The 24254-nt window shown below is 36.1% G+C and overlaps 1 protein-coding gene across 5 annotated transcripts in view; it reads left to right on the top strand.

The window, feature by feature from the left end:
* The window catches only part of KIF16B (kinesin family member 16B), a 563734-nt gene that overhangs the window by 504471 nt on the left and 35009 nt on the right, over positions 1-24254 (top strand). The window contains exon 30 of one of the 5 annotated variants that reach the window (XM_074209404.1): positions 7880-10267. The exons of the other annotated variants lie outside the window; for them this stretch is intronic. Coding sequence (XP_074065505.1) covers positions 7880-7900 — 21 coding nt within the window. The 3' untranslated portion in view covers positions 7901-10267. Of the gene's footprint in view, positions 1-7879; positions 10268-24254 lie in introns of those variants that run through there. 5 annotated transcript variants of the gene reach the window in all.

A 24254-nucleotide genomic window follows, 5' to 3' on the forward strand; every position in this document is an offset into this window, starting at 1 on the left:
ATTGTATGGTATATGTGAAGACATGATAGGAGAGGATGACACAAACCAGCAGAGCCAGAGAAGATGAGCATAATGACAGAGGCATTTAGGAATCATTGGGATTTTGAACAGAAGAACAATATGATCATAACTGGGAAGGTCTCTTCGGTGAGATGTTTCAAAGAAAAGATTTCATGATAGACCAGTTAAGATACCAGGTATTAAGGGCCCAAACTAATGATGAAAGTAGATATGGAAATAAATAAGGGGATAGATTTGAAGGCAGATTAAACAGATAAGATTGAGATGGATTTTGTGAACCATCACATGCAGAAAGGGAAGGAAGGAGAAGTTGAGTACTATCTGAAGATAGTCAGCCTCTAAGGAGGGCAATGCCAAAAGTCTCTTCCCCCACCTCCTAAAAAATAAGGGTATAATGAGGAGAGGGAATTTTTGTTAAAATGAAAGTTCTGTTTTGGACATGTTGAATTTGAGGTCCCAGTGGGGCATTCAAGTTAAGATATCTAACAGAAAATAGAAGTAGAACTTGAGGGAAATGTCAAAGATAGAGCATCATTTGCATAGAAATGACATTTGAACCTCAGGGGATGAGTAAATTCTATTGGGTAAAGTATACAGGAAGAAGATAAGAATAAAGCTAAAATAGAGTATTGTTAGAATATCTTCATTTAAGGAATGAAAGAAAGAAGAACAATGTTCACAGAAGAAAATGGTCAGGAAGGTTTGAGAAGAAAATCCTCAAAGATGCATGAAAAGCCAGTGTGAGTTTCAAGAAGTAAATAAGATATTATATACTGCAGAGAGAAAGACCATGGGTTCAAGAAGGTAGAGGCAGAACTTCTCTATTCTGACTTATCAGAAACTTATCTTCCAACAAGAAGAAAACAGAGGCAGAGAAGAACTCAAATATGTCAGGAGTTAGAAAATAGAAAAATATAACACAGAAAAAACGAAGATAGACCATTGACTCTCTGGAGGTAGAAAATAGATTTGAAGTTCTTTCCATTCAGGATAGTTCTGAACCTTTTTTGAAAAGGTAACAATCTCTCTGTTCCAGTGAAGTTTGCTCAGGTGTCATCAGGAGGGAAGGCTTTCCAATACTGATCCCGGGAAGAGAAGCTGAATTGTGGTGATTGATGAAACTCTGGCCAGGGGGCACCAAGGCAACTGTACATTGACCTTATGTGAACAGTTGGAAAGTATGCTTTCTTCCCAGAGCTCCTTTTTGGTAGATGATAGATAGCCTCTTGAGACTTGGTAAACCTGAAAAGCATTTCTGATGATTTATGCGGGGACAAATGATATAGCCAGAAGGAATCTATAAAACATCTCAAGGGATTATGAATTCTTAGCAAGAAACTGAAATCCTTAAGTGGTATTTTCATCAGTGCTACCAAATAAAGGTAGGAGCTTTAGAAGAGAAAATCAAGAAAGTGTCAGAGAATGGGGATTTGTTTTTCTGGGCTGGGACTCAAGATAAGAAATAGAGTGGAATTATTAGCCAGTGGGGGAGAGGATCTTACAAGAAGTGGTAGCTATTTGCCTAATCAGACCTGATTAAGGACTTTGGGATAAAAATATAGGGAAAGGAAGAAAAGTTCCCACATGGCATCTGCCAAGTCAGATGCCACAGAGAATAAAAGGTAAATCAAAGAAAGAATGTTAGTTGAATGTCTGATAATTTATAGAAAACAATATCTAAATAGAGGAGAAATAATAGTAGTGGCATCAATCAAATCATAGAATTTTAGGACTGAGAAGGATTTTTAGAGGCCATCTAATTCAATTTCTCAATCCTCCCACCCAGGTTTTACAGCTGAGAAATCTTAGGCCCTAAGTGACTTGCCCATGATCACTCAAGGAAGAGGAAGACTGTGTAGGGGCATCGAGCCTGGACCTATAATTGTAGTGAAAATTGGGAAATTCAGAGTGAAGAAGTTCCCTCTTCTAGTGTAGGTCACACTTTCTCTGCAATTTAAAGTCTTAGATAATTGCCTGGATAACTGAGCAGTTAAGCAACTTATCCAGAGTTTTATAGTAAGTTAAGTGGCAGAGATTTGACCTGAACCCAGGTCTTCCTAGCTTCCAAACTGCCTTCATCCATTATGGCTTGCTGCTTACCAGCTATCTTACATTCTTATTATATATAATTCCTGAGAATTTTTTCTGCTTATGTCTTCAAAATTTCATTCCTGAGAGCTTCTCATCTCTCCCAGGCTGACCTCCACTGAAGAATTTGAATTCATACAATGATGCTTTCCCTTCCACTGCACCTTTTGAAATATGATCACTTAACCTCTATGGTATAATAAGTCAGAATTTCCAACTGTTTTGACAGGCTATAACTTATAGACTAAGTCTAACAATTTATATGTAAACTTAAAGCCAACAATGTGACTTGCTCTCCCTTAATTGCCCCCTCCCCCCCAAAAAAGGGCAGTGCTTTCCTAGGCTTTTTTCAAAAAAATTGTTCTGTCTAGAAAAAAAGATAATTGAAATACCACCCTGCTTTGTCCTTATCACAGGTCACATTTTAGAAGTTGACTAAAATTGTCAGTTTGTGAATTAGAATCAATAAAATAAAGACCTCTAGAAGAGATGTAACTAGAATAAGGAAAGAACTAGGAAACTGGTCTTTTCAGAATCTTGACCAGGATGGTAAAAGACCTTGAGATCCTACTGTAGCAGGGTTGCTTCATATGGTTATATAGGTTAAACCTGGATTTGGGGGGAATATGATAGTTGTCTGAGTATTTTTCAATGATGCCTTTGATTTTACTTGCCATTCATTTCTGAATCAAGGAAGCATCATGATACAGTTAGGCAAACACCAACTGAGAAATCAGAGGACTTGAATTCTAATCCCACCTCTGATAATTACTCCCTGTGTTATTATGGGTTTGTCACTTAAATTTTCTGGACCCTAGTCTCCACATATGTAATAGGAGGAGTTTGAACTAGATGACATCCAGGTTCTCTTCTAGTTTTTGGAACTGACTCTGTCCCTCCTCTTTCCCATATAGAATAAGAATTCCTTTATAGCTAAGATTTTGGTGTTTTGTGTTTCATTTTTTTATTTTTTAGACTTTTCAAGGCAATGGGATTAAGTGGCTTGACCAAGGCCACACAACTAGGTAATTATTAAGTGTCTGAGGTCGGATTTGAACCCAGGTACTCCTGACTCCAAGGCTGGTGCTCTATTCACTCTGCCACCTAGCCACCCCCATTGTTTTGTTTTTAAACTTATTTTTTTCCAACTACATTCAAAGATAGTTTTGAACATTAATTTTTCTGTAATTTTTTTGAGTTCCACATTTTCTTCCCTCCTTCCCCCTCTTCCCTTCCTCCTCCCTTTGACAATGAGTAATCTGATATAGGTTATACATGTATAACTGTTAAACATTTTCATATTAATTAGGTTGTGAAAAAAGAATCAGAACAAAAGGAAAAACATGAGAAAGAAAAAATATCATAAAGCATAAGACAAATTTTAAAAATGGAAAATTGTGTGCTTTGTTCTACATTCAAATTTGGTAGTTCCTTTTCTGATTGTGGATGATATTTTTCATCACAATTCCTTTAGAATTGTCCTTGATCATTGAACTGCTGAGAAGAGCTAAGTCCATAATAGTTGATAATTACATAATGTTGCTGTTAATGGTAGTGCTCTTGCTCTGCTCTTTACCCAGCATCAGTTCTTGCAAGTCTTTTCAGGCTTTTCTATAATCCATCTGTTCATGGTTTCTTAGGAAGCAACAGTTCATATATCATAACTTGTGCAACCATTATCCAATTGATGAGCATCCTCTCAATTTCTGATTGTTATCACAAAAAGAGCTGCTTTGAGTATTTTGTATGCTTGTGTCTCTTTCCCCTTTTTTTATGGGTCTCTTGGCCTACAGATCTAGTAGTGGTATTACTGGATCAAAGTATGCACAGTTTTTATTGCCCTTTGTTTGTAGTTCCAAATTGCTCTCCAGAAGAGTTGAATCAGTTCAGTACTCCACCAACAATGTAGCTAAGATTTTGAAAGAAAAAGAAAAACATTTCAGTAAAACCAACTAACACATGAACAATATCTAGCAGTTAAAGCAAGTGCTCTACTCAAACCCTCTCTACCTTTGCAAAAAAAAGGAGGGATATATGTTGAAATTTAAGGATCCATATTTGGTCATTATAATTCTACAGTATAGTATTTTCTTTAATTGTTCTTTCTGCTTTCATTATTGTACTCATTAAACACATACACACATATAAAAACCTTAGTTTTTATTCTCCACCCCTTTATATGTCTTCTCTGAGTCCTTCTGGCATAATATCTAATTCTTTCCTGTGTTCCAGTTAGTTTAGCCATGCCACAACCATTGGATGCCTACTTTGTTTCTAGTGGTTTGCCACAATAAAGAATGCTGGTAGGAATATTTTGGTATATTTCAGTTTTTAACCTCCTTAGGGTACATGGTTTGCAGTGACCTCTCTGTGTTGAAGGATATGGACTTGTTAGCATAATTCCAAATTTCTGGGGTGGCTAGGTAGTGTAGTGGATAGAGCACCGACCCTAGAGTCAGGAGTACCTGAGTTCAAATCCAGCCTCAGACACTTAATAATTACCTAGCTGTGTGGCCTTGGGCAAGCCACTTAACCTCATTTGCCTTGCAAAAACCTAAAAAAATAATAATAATAATTCCAAATTGCTTTCTAGAATGACTGGTCCAATTCACAGTTCTATTAACATTGTCTTCATGTTCTTGTTCTTTTGTAACTCCTCAAACACAGACTTTTTCCATCATTTGTTGGCTTTGCCCGTTTACTAAACATGAGCAGTGAAATCTCAGAGCTATTTTTGTCTATCTCTTATTTGTGCCCAACTTGTGGTAGAACCTTCCAAGCACTTATTGATTTGAGCGGTCACAATTGGACACACTGTATATTGATCATAAGTCATGATGTCTTTATGGTCCTCTTGCATGAAACATAAGCAATAACAACATAATAAAAACTACATATCTAAAACCTAAACCTCTTATTGTTCATTATAGGGGAAAAAATCAAATTAGTCCCCCCAAATAAAGCCAATTAACTGAGCCTGTACAAGTAGTTATATTTTGTTTTAGCCTGCTTTGCCTGTGATTTTGTTATAGAGGACTTCTGATAAGGACACATCCCCTATCAATACAGATAACTCTCTGTTCTGTAATTCAAAAATTAATCACACTATTGAGCTAGTAGCTTGTCTAGAATCAAATAACTGATTCTGTGTCAGTATAACTATATGTCAGTTTAAACTTTAATATCAGTAGTTTCTGTTGTGCTCAACATATTATCCACAACACCATGGTAATTGCTTACATTTTCAATATTAATGTTTTTGCATGTTCTGTGAAGTTCAAGTCAGTATCCTTTTTTGAAAAAAGTTTCAATAGGCAAAGTTTCAAAGGCAAATACATGTATAACCTATATTCTGAGACTAAGGGAACAAGATAAAAATAGATAAAGTAAAAATAAAACTGTAAGAAACAAACTCAAATTAATTTCTGGGGAGAGGATACTAGCAACTGAGGGCATCAGGAGGCTACTTCAGTTGTAAGAAGCCAAGGATTCAGTGAGTCATAGGTGAGGAGGGAATGCATCCTATTTTTATTGGATGCATTTTTGCCTTGAATCTTATTGAAAATTTGGAGTGTTCATGAGTGGGGTGTGACAAGAAAGAGGAATAGATATACCTCTGCATCTAATCTATCCTTTGTTTTGCTGTGCTGCTGCCATTTTTTTGCATTTGGGAAAGAACTAAAGTTTTTCCTCTTAGACACCAATTCTTCCCGACACCTTTGCTGCATTATAGTTGATTGTTTCGGGGTGGGTTAGTCTCCCTGCTGCTGCCCTTTCTCAGCACAGTTTGAAACAACACAATAGCCGTAGACTGCTAGGATCCCCCCTATCTAGAACCAATCAGAAAAGAATCACAGCCAGCCTCTGCCCCATGGGCAGATTTGAGCAACAATCAGGTTTGTTTTTTTTTTTTTTTATTGTAGCAGTCCTAGAAGTTGTAGGTGGGTAGAATAAGCGGAGGGGAAAACCAGTTATCCACAGGCTGCAAGTTGCTGCCACTATGGCTTAGTTTTAGGTTGTGGAGAACTAAAATGGCAGCCATCTAGTTCCTAGCATTGCCTGTCACCAAGTATTTGTTCAACTTATTCTAAATTATTTAAGTGATTTTTAAAAGATATTCTTTAACAAGTTTAAATAAAAGTGTACCCATTTCCTGTATTTTTAACAACTTTTACCAAAAAATGATTTTTTTTTAAAATTGCTTTTTGATGCTTGTTGGGTAGTTCACCAAGGCTTCTGAATCACTAAAGGATTTTTTTTTTTAAATCACATTGTGTTAAATGTATCTGAATGCATCTTAGAGATCCTCATTCTACCATTAGGAAAAGGTAAAGAGCTGCATAAAACCACTCAGTAAATTCATGCCACTGCTGAGATTAGAAACCGACTGTCCTGACTAGCCTTGTCTTTTGTTGTGCTTTTAAATCGGTGTCTCCCTTGTTATTCACAGTTAATTGTTTAATTTGCTGAAATGCCTTTAATTTGGAATCAGTCAGACACCAAGCATCTGATTAAGAGATTGCTATGTGCTAGTTACTGTGCCAGTTCAAAAAAGAGGCCACTATATTATCAGACGTAAAGAAGACATAGTAGGGGATGATGGTGGCAGTAAATGATATCAAAAGCAGACAAAAGGGAACTTAAGATGGATGACTTCAACTTTTTTGGTGAAGTATATGTATAATGGTTCTCACTGTTATAAAAGAAGGCAAGTTAGTGGGAAATTAAAATATATTTGTGTTTAATGATAATGAATTTTTAAAAGGACTAAGTTAATATAACTTCATACTTTCTACTCAATAAAAAAAATCACTGAATGCTGTTCCAAAAGTATTAGAAAGATCTACTTTAATAGTTACAAATTAGTGAAATTTTCCAGCAACATATTTGTCTTAGTGACAGGGAATATTTACCATATTTGTAGGAATTTTGCACCAACAGGATCCCAGAAAAATTTGTGAAGGTCATAAGACCTCACTAGGAGGTGAGATGTGTAGGATTATTTGGGGGTCTTGACATTATATCAATGTCCTTTCCAGCATGTCAATAGACCTTCTTATAGACTACAAATGAGGAACCAGTAGGTAGAGTAACATTGACAGCCTATATATATATTCTTGTGAAATGAACCTTCCTCCCCATATTTGTATATTTGTTCTACACCAAGCTTAACCTTATGCTTTAGGACAAGCTCAACTCTAAGGGATAGCAGTAACTTGGAATTTCTTAGAACAATCTGTAAACATTTATTGACTTACAGAAGTTCATATTATTCTAGGTAATGGAAAAATATTTTTATTGTTCAAAATGACAAAAATTCAGATCATTTTCTTGGATTCTGTCTGAAAATTCCTACAAATAAAGCCAGCATTCTCTATCAGTAATCCAAGTATGTTACTGGGAAACAATTAATTTGAAATTATGAGGAACAACATTTAGTGTTTTTTATTGAAAAAGAAAGTGAAGAAACTCTAGAAAAGAAAAGGGTTCAGTTTGTAAGAAATTCATAATCAAGTCACCAAAATAATGTCCTTGAGTCACATAGGCTAAAATATCATGCCTGTCTATCAAGATAGGTAATAGCCTTAAGTAATTTTAAGTTTTCATAGGACTAATAATGTATATTAGCATAAATAAAATTTGATTTTATGTTTTCATGAAATGGAGTGCTATGTAAAAATCACAATCTGAGTTTACCAGAATAATTACATTCATTCACCTTTACTTACTGTAATTTGTAAAGGCTATTTTGTTCTTGATTATGTTTCAGCTGGATTTCCATCTCATCTGAAATTATTAATAGTGGAATCACTTCTTCAAAGCCTTTTATGGACCTTTTTTTCCCCCTCAGTTAAGGTGCTTTATTTTCCTTTTTTTGTTAGTTGAAGGTGAAATTTGTTCAAAAGTATATAAAGCTCAAAAGGATATGATAAGTCTACCGGTGCATCCGAAGTCCAAGGAAAAGTAGGCCCAAGCTTAGAGAGCTCATGTGGCCAAGGGATCTGAGCTTCTCAAAGTTCTTTTGCTAATCTTCCTTATAAGTATAATTTTTCCTTGCAATGCCAGCTTTCTTTAAGATTTGACAGATCCTACCAAGCTAACAAGACCTCAGGTTTGGACTCAGGATAAGCTCTGCATCTTCTTGTCTGATCATTAGCCTTACTAGTCATAAGAGGTTCATCATTGGAGAGTTGGCTACCACATGATATAATTTTTGACCACAGCAATGTGGGACAGACAGTCTCCTAAACTGAAGAAAACATGTTGATCACCCATGTTGGAAAAAGAGACCAGAAAGATGAAACTACAGAGCCTTTGAAAGTCTAAAATAAGGAGAAATCTGGAGAAGGTAATTAAATGGTTGGCATCAGTCCATTTCCACCAATTGTCAATAGTAAATAGCATTCCTAAAGATATCAAATAGCTATTTTTTGAGACAGGAGAAGAGGTTAAAGCCTATGAAACTCCCTTCAGGGTTAAAAGAATACTGAATTGTCATTTATTTGTTAAGGGGGACAAGATGACTCTAGAAGAAAATAGGAAATTCAGGGAAAAAATGGGATGAAATTTCACTTTAAGATCCATTTCAAAATCCTGTCTAGAGCATTAATTTTCCTAATTGATCACTAACAATGCAACTGCAGGCAACATAATTACATAACACCAGAGGACATTATGTTATCCTATCTGTAGCATGGTAAAAATGCATAATAAAAACATTTTTATTAGCACCTTACAACTTAACCAAGTGTTTTTCTTACAGTAGTCCCAATGTGCAAAGCATTGCTATATACATCTTATACATTAGAAAGCAAGTCTAGGAAGGTCCAGGGTTGGTGGGGAGGGGGTGTGAAGCCAGATCTTCTCTTGTCTGCCCAGTCTAACAATCCATAAACCAGTCTCAGAAAGGAAATAATGCTACCTATTCTTCAACTGTCATAGGGACCGATGTCATAAGGACAAGTGTGTGAATCAGAGGTTAATTCAGGATTCAGTTGTCATAATTTTGGATTTAGACATATTTATACAATGCTCCTGGATGCTCTCCTAATGAATCCTGATGATTGGGATGGTGAGGAGGTTACAAAGCCCCCTAATCAGAGCCAAACCTGGACAGGCTCACAGGACACTCTCGTGATTGCTGTGGATTTGGCTTTTCCAGTTGGAAAGCGCAGGAAGCTCAAGGATATTGACCATCTTTCCATTATCATCAGACGCTGCTAGCAGCAGTAGAGGCCATAGGTGAAGAAGCAGTTCTCCCTCTCAGTCAGAATAGAAGCTGCCTCAGGGAAATAAACAACATTGAAGACTAGAAACAAATTGCCTGTCAAGGAAGCATCTTGTACAATAAAAATCTTTAGAGTGGTAGCTGGCACCTTGTGGTGATGGAAACCAGGCAGAGGTCTATTGGGGAGAAATTCCATTTAGATTTCTGTAAGCAGACATAGAACCAAACAAATATAGCCATGCCGAGTAACAGATTTCAGAAAGTTGAGATGGGGTGTTAAAAAAAAAAACACAAAGCAGGAGGCCCACCAAGCTCAGAAACTGCAGATTCTTCTGAGTTTGTTTTTTCTCTCCATTCAAAATGGCATCCTGTATTTTAGAGTATGACATAAAAATGGTGGACAGTTACAGTAGCAGTTAATACATTTGTTATCTATCATTGGAGCCCTATGGGCACTGTAAAAAATAGGACTTGTCTGAAGTATTCCTTTATGTGCACAACAGATCTCATATCTTTACTTGCATTCTTACTCTTATAACATGCATTCTTTCTTAAAATATTACCTACTGCCAAGGAAATTTTCATTTACCTCAACCTCAGACCTACTGGGTTATTCAGCTTTTTGACAGTCATTCTTATATTTAACTTTCACTAAACATCAAACCAATGCTTCCCAGGACCTAGAAATTCATAAATGACCATTTAAAAAAGGGGAAGGGACAGCTGCCTAAGTGGCTGAGTCAGAATTTAACAACTTAATCAAGTAATCCTTTTCCAATTCTAATTTGCAAGTGATAGTCATTCCCCAACAAACCTCTCTTGACTCTTTAGCTTTTTTTTTGTCCCTTTAACAAAGAGCCCCTCCAGGATCAAAAGCTTAGATTTCGGTCTGGTTTTACTGCTTACTAATTGTATGATCTTTGCCTGTCATCTATAAATGAGTGAGTTAGATTAAATCAAAGATTTCTTCTAGCTCTAAATGTTTTGGGTTTTTTAATTTAATAAATTTACTTATTTTCTCATTACCACAATAGTCTTGTAAAAATAGCTATAATTTTCCCTCTTCCCACAAAGATAGAGAAATCTCAAGGAAATACAAAGTGAGAGAAAAAGGAAAAAAACTTCAGTCTATGTTCAGATACCATCAGCTCTGTCTCAGGGATGAATTGTGTTCTTTATCATAAATCCATCAGAGGAGTTGCTTCAATATTGTTTTCTCCATAGTTGCTATTGCTAGCTGCATTTCCCTTCATTCTTTTCCTCCCTACTCCCATTTATTCTGTTCCCTCTCTCCTTTCTCCTTATCCCTCCTCAAAAGTGTGTTGTATTCAACTACTCTCTCCCACCATCTTCCCTCTCTTCTATTACCTACATCCCCCCTCCCCTCACCCTTCACTTTTCTCCCATCCTTTTCCTCTCCTTTTTCCTCTAGGGTAAGATAGATTTCTTTACCCTATTGAGGGTGTATGTTATTAACTCTCTAAGCCACTTCCAGTGAGAATGAAGCCTCACTCACTCCCCCTCACTTTTTCCCCCTTTCCACTCCATTGCAAAAGGTTTTTCTTGACTTTTTTTTGCTTGAGATGAGTCCATTCTACCTCTCCTTTCCCTTCCTCCCAGTTCATTCTTTTTTTGTCCACTGATTCCATTTTTATAGCATATTATATCTTCATATCCAACTTCCTTCTGTGCCTTGTCTATATATCTATGCTTCTACTTTAATAAACTAGAAGATTCATATGAGTTATCAGTATCATCTTCCCATACAGGAATAGAAGCAGTTCAACATCTTTAAATTCCTCATAATTTACCCTTCTCTTCCACCCTGTCTCTGCTCCATCTAAGTCTTGTACTTGAGGATAAACTTTATGTTCCATTCTAGTCATTTCAACAGGAAAGTTTGATAGTCCCCCTATTTGATTGATTGTCCTTCTTTTCCTCTGAAAGAGGATGTTCAATTTTGCTGGAGAATTGATTCTCAGGTCTTATCCAAGCTCTTATGCCTTTCAGAATATCCTGTCTCAAGCCCTATAAGCCCTTAATGTAGTTGCTGCTAAATCCTGTGTAATCCTGACTGTAGTTCTGTGATATTTGAATTGTTTCTTTTTGGCTGCTTGTAATATTTTCTCTTTGGGTTGGGAGTTCTGGAATTTCACTATAATATTCTGGGGGTTATTTTTTTTTGAAATATCTTTCAGGAGATGATGGGTGGATTCCCTCAGTTTCTACCTTATCCTCTGCTTCTAGGATCTCAGGGCACTTTTGCTGGGTTATTTCCTGAAAAATGAAGTCTAAGGTTTTTTTCCTGATCATGACTTTCAGGTAGCCCAATAATTTTAAAATTATCTCCTCTGGATCTGTTTTCCAGGTTAGTTGTTTTTCCAGTGAGATAGTTCACATTTTTCCCCCTGGTTTTTCAATTATTTTGGTTTTGTTTTTGTTTCTTGATTTCTCACAAAGTCCTTAGCGTCCCTTAGCTCCATTCTACATTGTAAGGAGTTATTTTCTTCAGAGAGCTTTTTTATCTCCTTTTCCACCTAGCCAAATCTGCTTTTTAAGGCCTTCTTCTCCTCATTGGACTTTTATACTACTTTTTCCATTTGATCTAAACTAGTTTTTAAGATGTTTTTTCTTCAATTTTTTTTGTATCTCCTTCACAAGCTGCTGACTTGGTTTTCATGATATTCCTGCATCACTCTAATTTCTCTTTCAGATTTTTTTTCCTTTACCTTCTTTACTTGATTGTCAAAATCTTTTTTGATCTTTTCCATTGCCTGAGACCAAGTCCTATTTTTCTTGGAGATTTTGGATATAGAGCTTTGACTTTGTCATTTTCTGAGTGTATGTTTTGATCCTCCATGGGACCAAAAATAATCATATATGGTCAGATTCCTTTTCTTCTCGTTTCCCCAGCCTGTGACCTGATTTAATGCACTTTCCCAGACTTTTGATAGTTTTGGTGGACACCCCTCCAGGGACTTCAGTTCCTTCAAGGTCTTATGAGAGGCTGTGATTGCTTCCTGGCCTGTGAATGACCAAAAGCACACCCCTCTGCCCTGGAGCTGTGAGGAGGGACCCTGTTCCACTGTGGCATTATTGGGGTCTAGACTATGGTCTGGATCTGAGGATGGACAAAGCAACAGAATCCTGTCCCAAGGATAGTGGAGAGACTTAAACAGTCTCCTCCAACCCCTTACCCTCCATGAACTGAGCTCTCTGGAAGCAGCAGTTGGATGACTTTGCAGGTCTGCTTCTGGTTCCCAAGGCTGAATCTGCATTGAGACGTGAGCTGCACTGGATCCTGTGCTTACTCTGGTGTGACAGAGTTTTTTCATTTCCCTCAAATTTGTCCTTGGTGATCCTTGGACTGAGAGGTCTGGAAACCACTTCTGCTGCCACAGACCCAGGTGCCTCCAGACTCCCCATGAGCTGGAGCTAGTTCATTCTGGTGGCATGGCTGTGCTGCAGCCTTTTCCAACCCTGGTGGAACAGACCCTTTCCATGGATCGTCCAAGTTGTCTTGGCCAGAAAATTGTTTCACTCAGTCTTTCTGTGGGTTCTGCCTCTCTAGATTTTGGTTAGAGTCATAATTTTAAGGCATTTGGAGTGATCTAGAGAAGAGCTTCTGGGAATTCCTGCCTCCACCCCACCATTTTTGCTTCACCCCTTCCCCCAATTTTTTTTTTTTATTACTGGCTAGTTAGAGGACCTTCAGGTGTTCTATTTCCATAATCAGTTTGTATATTTCAGGGCTTATGGTGATCAGTAAATTACTGATGGGAGAGCAACAGTAAGAAAAAGGTTAGAGAATGTATTAGATGCCAACAATTACTTCTATCCTTAAGATATATTAAATAGACCTCCAAAACAAAGGCTTGGGGAACAGAAGAGGAGATTTTAATTTTATGGATTTTTTAAATTTAGGAAATAAATGATTAAAACAAATTTTGTTTTGGATAAATAGATATGTCTAACTAATCCCTGACCTGGTCAGACAACGAGTGGCTTACTGGGTTACTAATTTTTGTTGCCACATTTTAGAATGGACATTGATCAACTGAAAGACAACCAGAATAAAGATTCAACATGTGAGCCTAAACCAAAAGATTTATGGATGGTTAGCTTAGAGAAGAAAAGGTGGGGTATAGCATGATGACTGTGCTCAAATATTTAAAGAGTAGTAGATAAATAAAAAAATGAATTAGATTTGTACTTTCTCAGAGGGAAGGAGTAGGAGTAATGGAAAAATGGTAAAATGAGGCAGATTTAGGTTTGATAGGAAAAAAAATAGCCTGAGCTTTCCAAAAGTAAAATAGACTGCCTTGGTTTCCCCAGTCCCCTAAGGTCTTTAATCAATCTATATGACCTATGTTTTCTCAGATACTGGTTGGACTTAAAGTTATCTATTTGTGAGGTCCCATCGAAGTCTTATATTCTCTAATATAGAAAAAGATCTTTTTCCAAATTGTACTTTCAATCTTAGCATCATTACAATTTGTGAAAGTATCTTTTTCCTTTGTGCTTACTTATACAAATCTGAGCAGTAGTAAGCTTGGTTATGTCAGGCAAAAAAGAAAAAAAAAGTCCAAATCCCCTGTCTAATTATCAAGAGGGGTCAGGAGATAGCAGATTAATATGGTTAAATGTTAATATCATATTATGATAAGAACTTAAAATGTGTAGGAAACAGAAAAAAGCAAAATGACTTCTTGCTATTAGACATCTAAGGGCATACCCTTACTTTGATAACTAACTTTCCTTCTTCTGTTTTCTCGAGTACATGGTGACCTTCTATGGAGTACAGCCATCCTTTGTAACCATTTTCTTTTCAAAAATGAAGTTGACTTTAACCTCCAATAACCCACAGTTGGGTTTCTTAATATTAGGTGCTAAAGGAAGTCTTGCAGAGAATACATTCACATTATGCTATCAAGCCTCTGCTCCGCAAGGCATTATAAACCATCTCAGGTTTACTACAGCTCACTGAGTTTGTGTCTGAGAAGGAGGCATCAGTCTGCCCTTTGAGCATTAGTCCGGATGGGTGGAAAATAACTACAGTAATATGGTGAAGAAGAAAGGGTACTGGACTGCCAGGCCAGAGACCTGCAGCAGTGGGGGGGTCTGTTCCCTCTCTGGCACTGCCTTGGGCAATGGCTGGCAAGTCACTCAACTTGTCACAGCCTCAGGTTTTTCATCTGTAAAATAAAGTTAATAAAAATTTCACTATCTCCTAGGATTATTGGGAGGAAAACCCTTGCCAGACATTACATCATCTTCTCCTCCCTCTCCTTTATTTCCTCCCTCTCCTTTATTTCATGAATCCAATCATTTGCCAAATCTTGATTTTTCTTCTTCCTTATCATATCTCATAACTACATCCTCTTTTCTCATACAACCCCTACTCTAGTTCAAGTCCTCATAACCTCTCACCTAGATTGGTGGCCTCCTAATTGATTTCTCTGACTCTATTTCAATCAGTTCTCCAAAATGCTGCCAAAGTATTTTCCTGAAGTAGAAGTGACCACATCTCCTTGCTACTCAGTATTCTCTGGTGGCTTCTTATTACCTCTAGAATAAAATGTAAATTCTTGTTTAACAATTAAATTTCATTACAACCTGATTTCTTCCTGCATCTCTAGTCATCCTACATATTTTTTGCCTCCCCTCCTTTGATTTTTCTTACATACATGCTCTATCGACTCTCTTTACACCTTTGTTCTGACTGTTAGGTTAGGAATGCTATCCCTCCTCACATCCAACTTATGGAATGCCTTATACATAAAATCTTTCTAAATTCCCTGTCCAATTAGTGACCTCCTTTACCAGATTATTTTATATTCAGTTTACCCGATTGTTTTATATTCAGTTTACATTTGTTCTGTAAACTTGTTTCCTTTTGTCTTTACTTCTTGTTACTTAGCACAGTGCCTGGGATATAGTAGGCAATCAGATGTTTGTTGATTAATCCATAAAAGTGATTATGCTTGTTATCTTATGTATATAGCTTTATCTCACAGTTTTGTGTCAACCAAGAGGAAAGAAAATTTAGATAATTCAGGGACAAATTTTTGTATCTTTCCCATGCATGGAAGGGAGGGACTGATTAATTATTATAACAAAGAGACATTGTGGGGTTAAAATAACATACTGGGTCATCCTCAGTGTATAGTCATTACCAAAATATTAAGTCCTCTTCTTTAAAGAGCACCTGAAAAAGTACTGCTAGGCAAGTCTCTTGTAAGCAAAACTATTTAGATAAAGCAGAGATATTGGAGAGGGTCCTTGGTCCAGGTACAAGTTAGGTAGCTTTTGAGGTCCCTTCCTACACTAAGAGTGTGTAACTTTTGAGTCATTAAATTAACAGAGATATCTAAATAGGGAGGAATCAAATCAACCCAATTACAGTGTAGGGGATCCTGTAGGACATTTGGATGGACACATAAAAATACCTAGGGGGAAAAAAAAGATTTGTATTCTTTTCAGAAAAAGATCTTCCATCCTCTTCAGGTATTACTCTATACCTCATCTCTCTTTCATGGCCAAATTTGTTCTCATTGCCTCATTTTCCTCAACTTCCGCTAACTTTGTATTCTTTTACAACCTGACTTCAGTTTCCACTACTTAGCTGAAACTCTTTTCAAAGTTTATAAATGATCTCTTTTTAAAATTCTAAACTTAAAGCATTTTACCTAAATGGTAAATTCAGGAAGCATTATTTATGATTCTTTCTGATCTTTCTCCTATTATCTTCTTTGAATTTTTTTGAAGTTGTTGAAAAGAACTTTTAAAATATTTTTCTTTTTCTCCCCCCACCCCATTCCTCTATACCTACTGCGAGGTGAGAAAAAAGGAAAAACAAAGTCCTCATAACAAATAGGCATAGCAAAAGCAAATTTCCACATTGATTGTATGAAAATATTATTTTTATTCTGCATCTTGACTCCATCATATCTCTTGTCAAGAGTGGGTAGTATATTTAACTAGTCCTCTGAAATCGTAGTATGTATTTGCATTGATTAGAGTTCTCAAGACATTCAAAGTTGTTTCTCTTTATAATGGTGCTATTTTGTAAATTGATCTTGTTCTACTCACTTCATTCTTCATTAATTTCATATAAATCTTATCATGTTTCTCTGAAGTTGCCCATTTTATCATTTCTTATAGCACTATTATATTCCATTTCATTTATATAGATATATAGTTCTAATTCTTTGCAACTACAAAAAAAGAGTTGCTATAAATATTTTTGTACATATGTGTTCTTTTCCTCTTTCTTTGATCCTTTGGAAATATTGGCCTTTTAGTTTTATCTCTGGGTTAAAAAGTATGCATAGTTTGGCATAGTTCCAGTTTGCTCTGCAGAATAACTGGATCAATTCACATCTCCACTAACAGAATATTAGTTTTTCTTTTTTTCTACAGCTCTTCTAGGAATTGTCATTTTCTATTTTATGATCTTTGATAATCTTAAGGATATGAGATAGAACATCAGACTTATTTAATTTTAATTTATCTAATTATTAGTAATTTGTTTTTTCTTTCTAAAAATTTATTATTTATTTATTTTTCATCCATTATGCACATGTATATTTTTAAGTTACAAAATTTTCTTCCACTCTCCCTTCTTGCCCCCCTCATTTCACTGGTGAACAGTCAGGTTAGCATTGTACATACATATTTGTGATAAACATGTTTACAGATTAGCCATTTTTGGTATAAGGAATTAGGATTGAGGGAAAGAGATACATAAGAGATAGTTTTTATAAAGTGTTCATCAGATTCTGACAGGTTGTTTGTTTATTTTGTTTTGTCTTGTTTTTCTTCCTCTGGATGGGGATAACATTGTCCTCTTGTCTCTCTCTCTTTTTAAAAATTTTGAATTTAGTTTTTCAATTTTACAGTCTTTCCCCTAATCTCGCTTCCCTCCCCTCACCCCCCCCCCACAGAAGGTAGTCTGTTAGTCTTCACATTGTTTCCTTGCTATATATTGATCTAAGTTGAATGTGTTGAAAGAGAAATCATATCCTTAAGGAAAAAAAATATAAGAGATAGCAAATAAGATTATGGTTTTGTTTTTTTTAAATTAAAGGTAATAGTCTTTGGTCTTTGTTCAAACTCTACAATTCTTTAGATACAGGTGAATTCTCCATCGCAGATACCCAAAAATTGTCCCTTATTGTTGCCACTCATGGAATGAGCAAGGCCTGTTAAGATTGATCATCAACCCCATATTGCTGTTATGGTGTACAATGTTCTTCTAGTTTGCTTATCTCATTAGTTCATGCAAATCCCCACCTAGACTTCTCTGAATTCCCATGCCTCCTGGTTTCTAATAGAACAATGTTCCATAATGTAAATATAGCACAATTTATTCAGCCATTCCCCAGTTGATGGACATTCACTCAATTTCCAATTCTTTGTCATCACAAACAGCTACTATGAATATTTTTGTACAAGTCATGTTTCTACCCTTTTTCTAATTATTAATAATTTGAAGAATTTTTTCCTTGTTTTAATTTAGTATTTTTTCTTAATTACCTGTAAAAATAATTTTTAACATTAGGTTTTTTTTTTAGGTTTTTGCAAGGCAAATGGGGTTAAGTGGCTTGCCCAAGGCCACACAGCTAGGTAATTATTAAGTGTCTGAGGCCAGATTTGAACCCAGGTACTCCTGACTCCAGGGCTGGTGCTTTATACACTACGCCACCTAGCCACCCCAACATTAGTTTTTAAAAAATTTTGAAGTCTAACAGTTTGACATTAGCTTATCCATGTGGAATCATACACAGCATTTCTGATGGTTATTTATGAAAGAAAGCAGACAAAAAAATCTAAGAAAAATAAAGTTTAAAAAGGTATGTTTTGATCTGCATTCAGACTCCATCAGTTTATTTTTGGAAATGTATAGGATTTTTCATCATAAAATCTTTAGAATTGTCTTGGATCATTCATTGTATTGCTAAGAATAGTTAAGTCATCCATTGTTGATCATCATACAATGTTGCTGCTACAGTGTTCTCCTGGTACTGCTCTTTTGATTTTAATCAGTTCATGTTAGTCTTTCCATGTTTTGCTGAGCATATTCTGCTCATCATTTTTTAAAGAATAATAATATTCCATTACAATCAACAACTTGTTCATCCATTTCCCAATTGATGGCCATCCTACCAACTTTTCAATTTTTAATTTTTTGCCACCACTAAAAGAGCATCCATAATAATAATTTTTGATCTAAAGTGGTCCATTCCTGTTTTTTATCTCTTTGGGATATAGATTTAGTACTGGTATTGTCTGATCAAATAGTGCATGGTTTTATTGCCCTTTGAGCATACTTCAAAAATTGGCCTCCAGAGTGGTTATATCAGTTCACAACTCCACCTACAATCCGTTAATGTCTCATTTTCTTCCATCTCCTCCAATATCTGTCATTTTCCTTTTCTGTTCTATTAGCTAATCTAATAGGTAATTTAATACAGTCTGATAGATGAAAAGTGGTAGCACCTCAGAGTTATTTTGATTTGTATTTCCCTAGTCAATAGTGATTTAAGGGGCGGCTAGGTGGCGCAGTGGATAAAGCACCGGCCCTGGAGTCAGGAGTACCTGGGTTCAAATCTGGCCTCAGACACTTAATAATTACCTAGCTGTGTGGCCCTGGGCAAGCCACTTAACCCCATTTGCCTTGCAAAAAAAAGAAAGAAAGAAAGAAAGAAAGAAAGAAAGAAAGAAAGAAAGAAAGAAAGAAATAGGCACTTTTTAAGGGGCAGCTAGGTGGTGTAGTGGATAAAGCACCGGCCCTGGAGTCAGGAGTACCTGGGTTCAAATCTGGTCTCAGACACTTAATAATTACCTAGCTGTGTGGCCTTGGGCAAGCTACTTAACCCCGTTTGCCTTGCAAAAACCTAAAAAAAAAATAGTGATTTAGAACATATTTAATATATGACTATAGTTTAATTTCTTCATCTGAAAACTGTTTCTAACATTTAGCCATTTATTAATTGAGGAATGGCTCTTATTTCTATAAATTGACTTGGCTTTCTATATATTTGAGGAATGAGATCTCATGCCTCTTTTTTGTCAGCTAATGTACCTCATTCTACCACTACCTCTCCCTTTCTTCCAGTGCATTCCTCTTTCTTGCTCTTTAGTTTTTTTTGAAAATTTTTGTTATTTTATTTTTCAATTAATATTTTATTTTTCCAATTACATATTATGAAAGTTTTTTGATATTCATCCACATGCAAATTCATATTTATAAGTTACTTAATTTCCTTCTACCCCCCCTTTCCCACTTCTCTCCCCTCAGTGGTGTACAGTCTAGTGAATATTGTACTTATACATTTGTGTTTAACATGTTTACAGATTAGTTATTTTCCATATGAGGAATTAGGATTAAGGGAAAAGAAAGAAAACTATAAGATAGGAAAGAAAAACACAAAGAGAAACTTTTAAAAAGTGAATGCAGTGTTCAATCAGATTCTACAGGGTTTTTTCCTTTTGTTTTGTTTTGTATTTTCTACCTCTGGAAGCACTGTCTATAGCAGGTCTCCTTGGGGTTGTCCTAGCTACCTGAACTGAGGAGTTGCATCCATCAGGGTTGATAAACTCACTATGTTATTATTGTGTACAATGTTCTCTTGGTTTTGCTCTCTTCTCTCAGCAAAAGTTCTTGTAATTCATTCTATGATTCTCTAGAGTCTGACCATTCTTGGTTTTTTTATAGAACAATAGTACTCCATAACATTCATACACCATAACTTGTTCAGCCATTCCCATGATTTTTTTACTTCAGCTAAAGCATTATATATTTTGCTCCAGCCTATTATGTTTACCCTGTAACTCTGCTTCAAATGGCTTTCTTATAAACAATATATTTTAGGATTCTAGTTTTCAATCCATTCTGCTATCTGCTTCCATTTTATGGGAGCATTCATTCCATTCACATTTAGTTAAGATTATTAATTATTTATTTCCCTCCATGCTCTCTTTCCCCATTTATACTTTTTTCTTTCCTTGTATTAAGGCAGGAGGAAGGAAAGTGTCATAATTTTCAAAAAATGAGGGATAGAAAAGTTCTAGAAAAATTTAACTAATGACTTTGAGAACTATATTCAGGAAAATTTCATAATTCCATAGAGGGTTCACATCTTCAGATTTGTTCCTTCTATAAATTGTGAACAGGCATTCTTATATTTATCCTTTCTTAGTTGTCCCTTTTTTCTAGTTCCCTAATTCTTATTATCCTAGCATTTGGGAAAATTCCTTTCTTTGATTTTTAGTACCCTGCAATGACCTAACCTATGAAAGAGATAAAAATCCTCTGAAGTAAAGTCTTTGTTTCCCTTGAGTCACTTCATTATTCACATTTCCTTTCTTCCAGATTCTTCACTTTGGGGCTTCTTAAAATATGTTTCCTATAATTTTTTTTACTGCTTTGGTTATAGCAGAGTGAATTAGATGAAATTCCACTACTTCTTTTCTCTTGGTCCTTTTGTTGTTGTTGGTGATGTTGTTGTTGTTTTGGTTGTTTGGGGGGGGGTTGCAAGGCAGTGGGGTTAAGTAACTTGCCCCAAGGCCACACAGCTAGGTAATTATTAAGTGTCTAAGGATGCATTTGAACTCAAGTACTCCTGACTCCAGGGCTGTTGCTCTAGCCACAGTACCACCTAGCTGCCCCTGGATCTTTTCTCTTAACAGTTATTATGGTTTTCCAGCCTGTATATATCTGGCAAATTCTCAGTTTTCTCCAAGGTCATGACTGCTCTCCTGGCCTGTACTCTGGTCTGTGGATGACTACAAGCACTCCCCTCTGCCCTGGAGCTATGAGGAGGGTCCCTGCTTTGCTGTGGCACTAAGCTTTGTTGTGTTTCTGCTCCACTTTCTGGGACTTGGACCCCAGACTGAGATCCAGACCTGAGGATGATCAAAGCAAGAGAATCCTGCCATAGGGGATAGCAAAGAGACCCCCTGCAATCTGCCCCAACCCCTTACTGATAGTCCTGAAGTCTGCTCCTGGGTCCCCTGGGGTCTTGTCTACTCTGTTGAGATCTGCGTAGGACTATATTCCAGTCTCACTCCAGTGTGATAGAGTTTTTCCTGTTAATCTTCTAAATTGTCCTTGGCAGTCCCTGGGCTGAGATGTCTGGGAAGTGCCACTGCTGCCACCAACCCCATTCTGTTCCTGAATGGCTAGGACGCATTCTCTCTGATGCAACCCAGGCTACACTGCAGGTCCTTTCTGACGTTGGTGCCCATGGCTTTTTCTAAGTTGTTTTGGACTGGAAAATTGTTTCACTCAGTCTTTTTGTAAGTTCTAGCACTCTAAATTTGTTTAGAGCCATTATTTAAAGGTTTTTGGAGTGGTTTGGAAAGAGCTCTGGCTCTGCCTTTACTCCGCCATCTTGGCTCTGCCCCACAAAATACTCTTAAATAACCAAAAATTCAAAGAATTGAGGACTTTTGCTATTCTGGCTTCTAATTAAGATCACCTATTAAATATTACTTAGTAGAAAAATTTAGGCTCTGGATTTAGAATGAGGAAAAAAAGCCTGTTAATAAAGGTTGATTGTGGTGATAAATTATACCAAATTCATTCTTAGTAGATTTTTTTGAGGTACAAAGGATTTCAACTGCTTCTGAGTAGGGACTAGTTCTAAAGCTTTTTATATCAGAATCATTGGGTTAGAGATGATGAACATAAAGGGTAATTTGGCATGTTATAGCTATTTAGATCTTTTTTCCTCTTGGTAAATCTTACTGAGTTTTCAATTTTCTAAAAATGTGGAAAGGACATTATTTTCTCCCTAGCTTTTATCATCTAAATAGTCCATGGACTCTTCCAGTTAATTTAATTTTTTTTTATTTTATTAAAATGTTTTATTATGAAGAAAGGAGACCTTCATTTTATTATCTTTGTCAATACAGGAAGGAAACTTTTCCATCTAACTCAAAGTATGTCTATCCATTTTCCTTTGAAGAGTTATAAATTGTATTCGGGGAAAGTTTTGATCTGGCTTTTTTCTTCTCACATAAAGTCTCCTTTCTATCCTCTCAAGAGAAGGTCAGCATTGATGTAAATAATTCAAGTCCCTAGATAACTCTCCCAGCCTGGATAGTACCATAATTTCTAGAAGTTTCCTACAGAAGGGAAATTTGGAAAGGAAAGCAATGTCTCTGAGCCAGTTGGGTAGGCTAGAAGCATCTTTGTTATAAGAAGCAATCTCAGTGATTCTGGTCACACAGTTAGACATGAATTTAGCTCTTCTTTTGATCACAGAACTGTTTGCCTGTGAGGTGGAGAGAGAAACTCCACAAGGAGCTTGATCTGAAGTTCAGTAACTTGCACACACAAATGAACTAGAGCCAATTATAAGTCAGAAACTCATTGAAGAAATAGCTTATACTCTGTTATAATACATGATCATCACTCAGTTTTTTGTACCATTTACTTACTGTGGAGACTCAGTTAAAGGGAGATCATCAGTCTTGGTTTGATGTTAATACCACCTTATGTCTAATATCCAAAAAAAAAAAAGATTTTGTTACAATAAAATATCTTTTTCTTGGCTTTCTGGGCTCACCATAATCTGATTCCAACCTTTCTTTATGTATTCTCTATCAAACTCTAGCCAAACAAAATTTAGCTCTCAATCTATCTTATACTATCTTCATCAACCTCAGACAGAACATTCCATATGACAGGAACAGATTCCTACCACATCTCTGAATGGTAAAGTCCTTTTCTTTCTAAAAGGATAAATTTGGCTAGCACTTCTTCATTGAATCGTTCCATAGTCTCCTTGAACTAGGGAATTTCTTTCTCTTCCATTTCACATTCCAATTTGTGTGTGTGTGTGTGTGTGTGTGTGTGTGTGTGTGTGTGTGTTTGATCTACTTGATATTAAGGCCTTATAACGACCATATTATTTTTCATATTTGAATTCCTTGTGCCAAGACAGTACTTTTATAAACAATATATATTTCAGAAATGTCCATTACCTATTCAAATACAATTTTGTAAAGCTATTCAGGAGGCCTGGTTAGTTATTATTTAACCAATATTCAGTTTTGATCAAAACATAAACTTTGGGGTTCCAATAGTGCCCATCCTGATTTGTGAGTTTATAGAGCATGTGAGTTTATAGAGCATATTATGCTGACTTCTTTATAGTCCTGATTCTTTGAATTAGAGCTTAAGTGCATGATAGCCAAGAAGTGCCACACAGCAAGAATCTCATTTGAAAATCTACTTCACTCAAATTGGACACTTGGGGCAATCATTGGTTCTTAAAATGTCAGAAACTTTTAAATGAAATTTCTTCAATTTAAAAAACGAGTAGTGGGGGGTGAGAGCCATGAGTTTCAGAAGCAAGATATAAAGAGGAAGGAAAGGCACAAGAGTTTTTAGAAGCAGCTTTAAAAATAAACAAAACTTTCAGAATGTACTTAAGTATATCCTCAAGGACATCATTTGTCCACTTGGAGTTTAGGTTAATGTTTTCATATTTTGATCCCCCCATATTGAAAACCTTTCTTCTTGTTCAGCCATTTGTTTATTTGTTTTTTTCAGGCATTCAGGTTAACACAGCTAGTAAGAATCAAATGTTTGGGTTCAGATTTGAACTCAGGTCCTCCTGACTCCAGGGCTGGTGCACTGGTGCACTGTGCCACCTAGCTGACCCCTCTAAAGCTATTTTTGAGGGAAAAAAATTAACTCTAATAATAGCAACCAGTTTTATATAGCATTTTAAAATTTGCAAAGCCCTTTACAAATGTTACTTTATTCTTGCAGCCACTGTGACATTGGTTATTATTATCTTACTATAGATCTTCTTATACCCAATATCAAATAATGTAGCTTTAATCTTGTATCTCCAACTGCCTTTCAGACATTTTAGACTAGTTATATGCTAGACAGCTT

This window comes from Macrotis lagotis, chromosome 1 (assembly GCF_037893015.1).
Source record: "Macrotis lagotis isolate mMagLag1 chromosome 1, bilby.v1.9.chrom.fasta, whole genome shotgun sequence".
Classification (NCBI taxonomy): domain Eukaryota; kingdom Metazoa; phylum Chordata; class Mammalia; order Peramelemorphia; family Peramelidae; genus Macrotis; species Macrotis lagotis.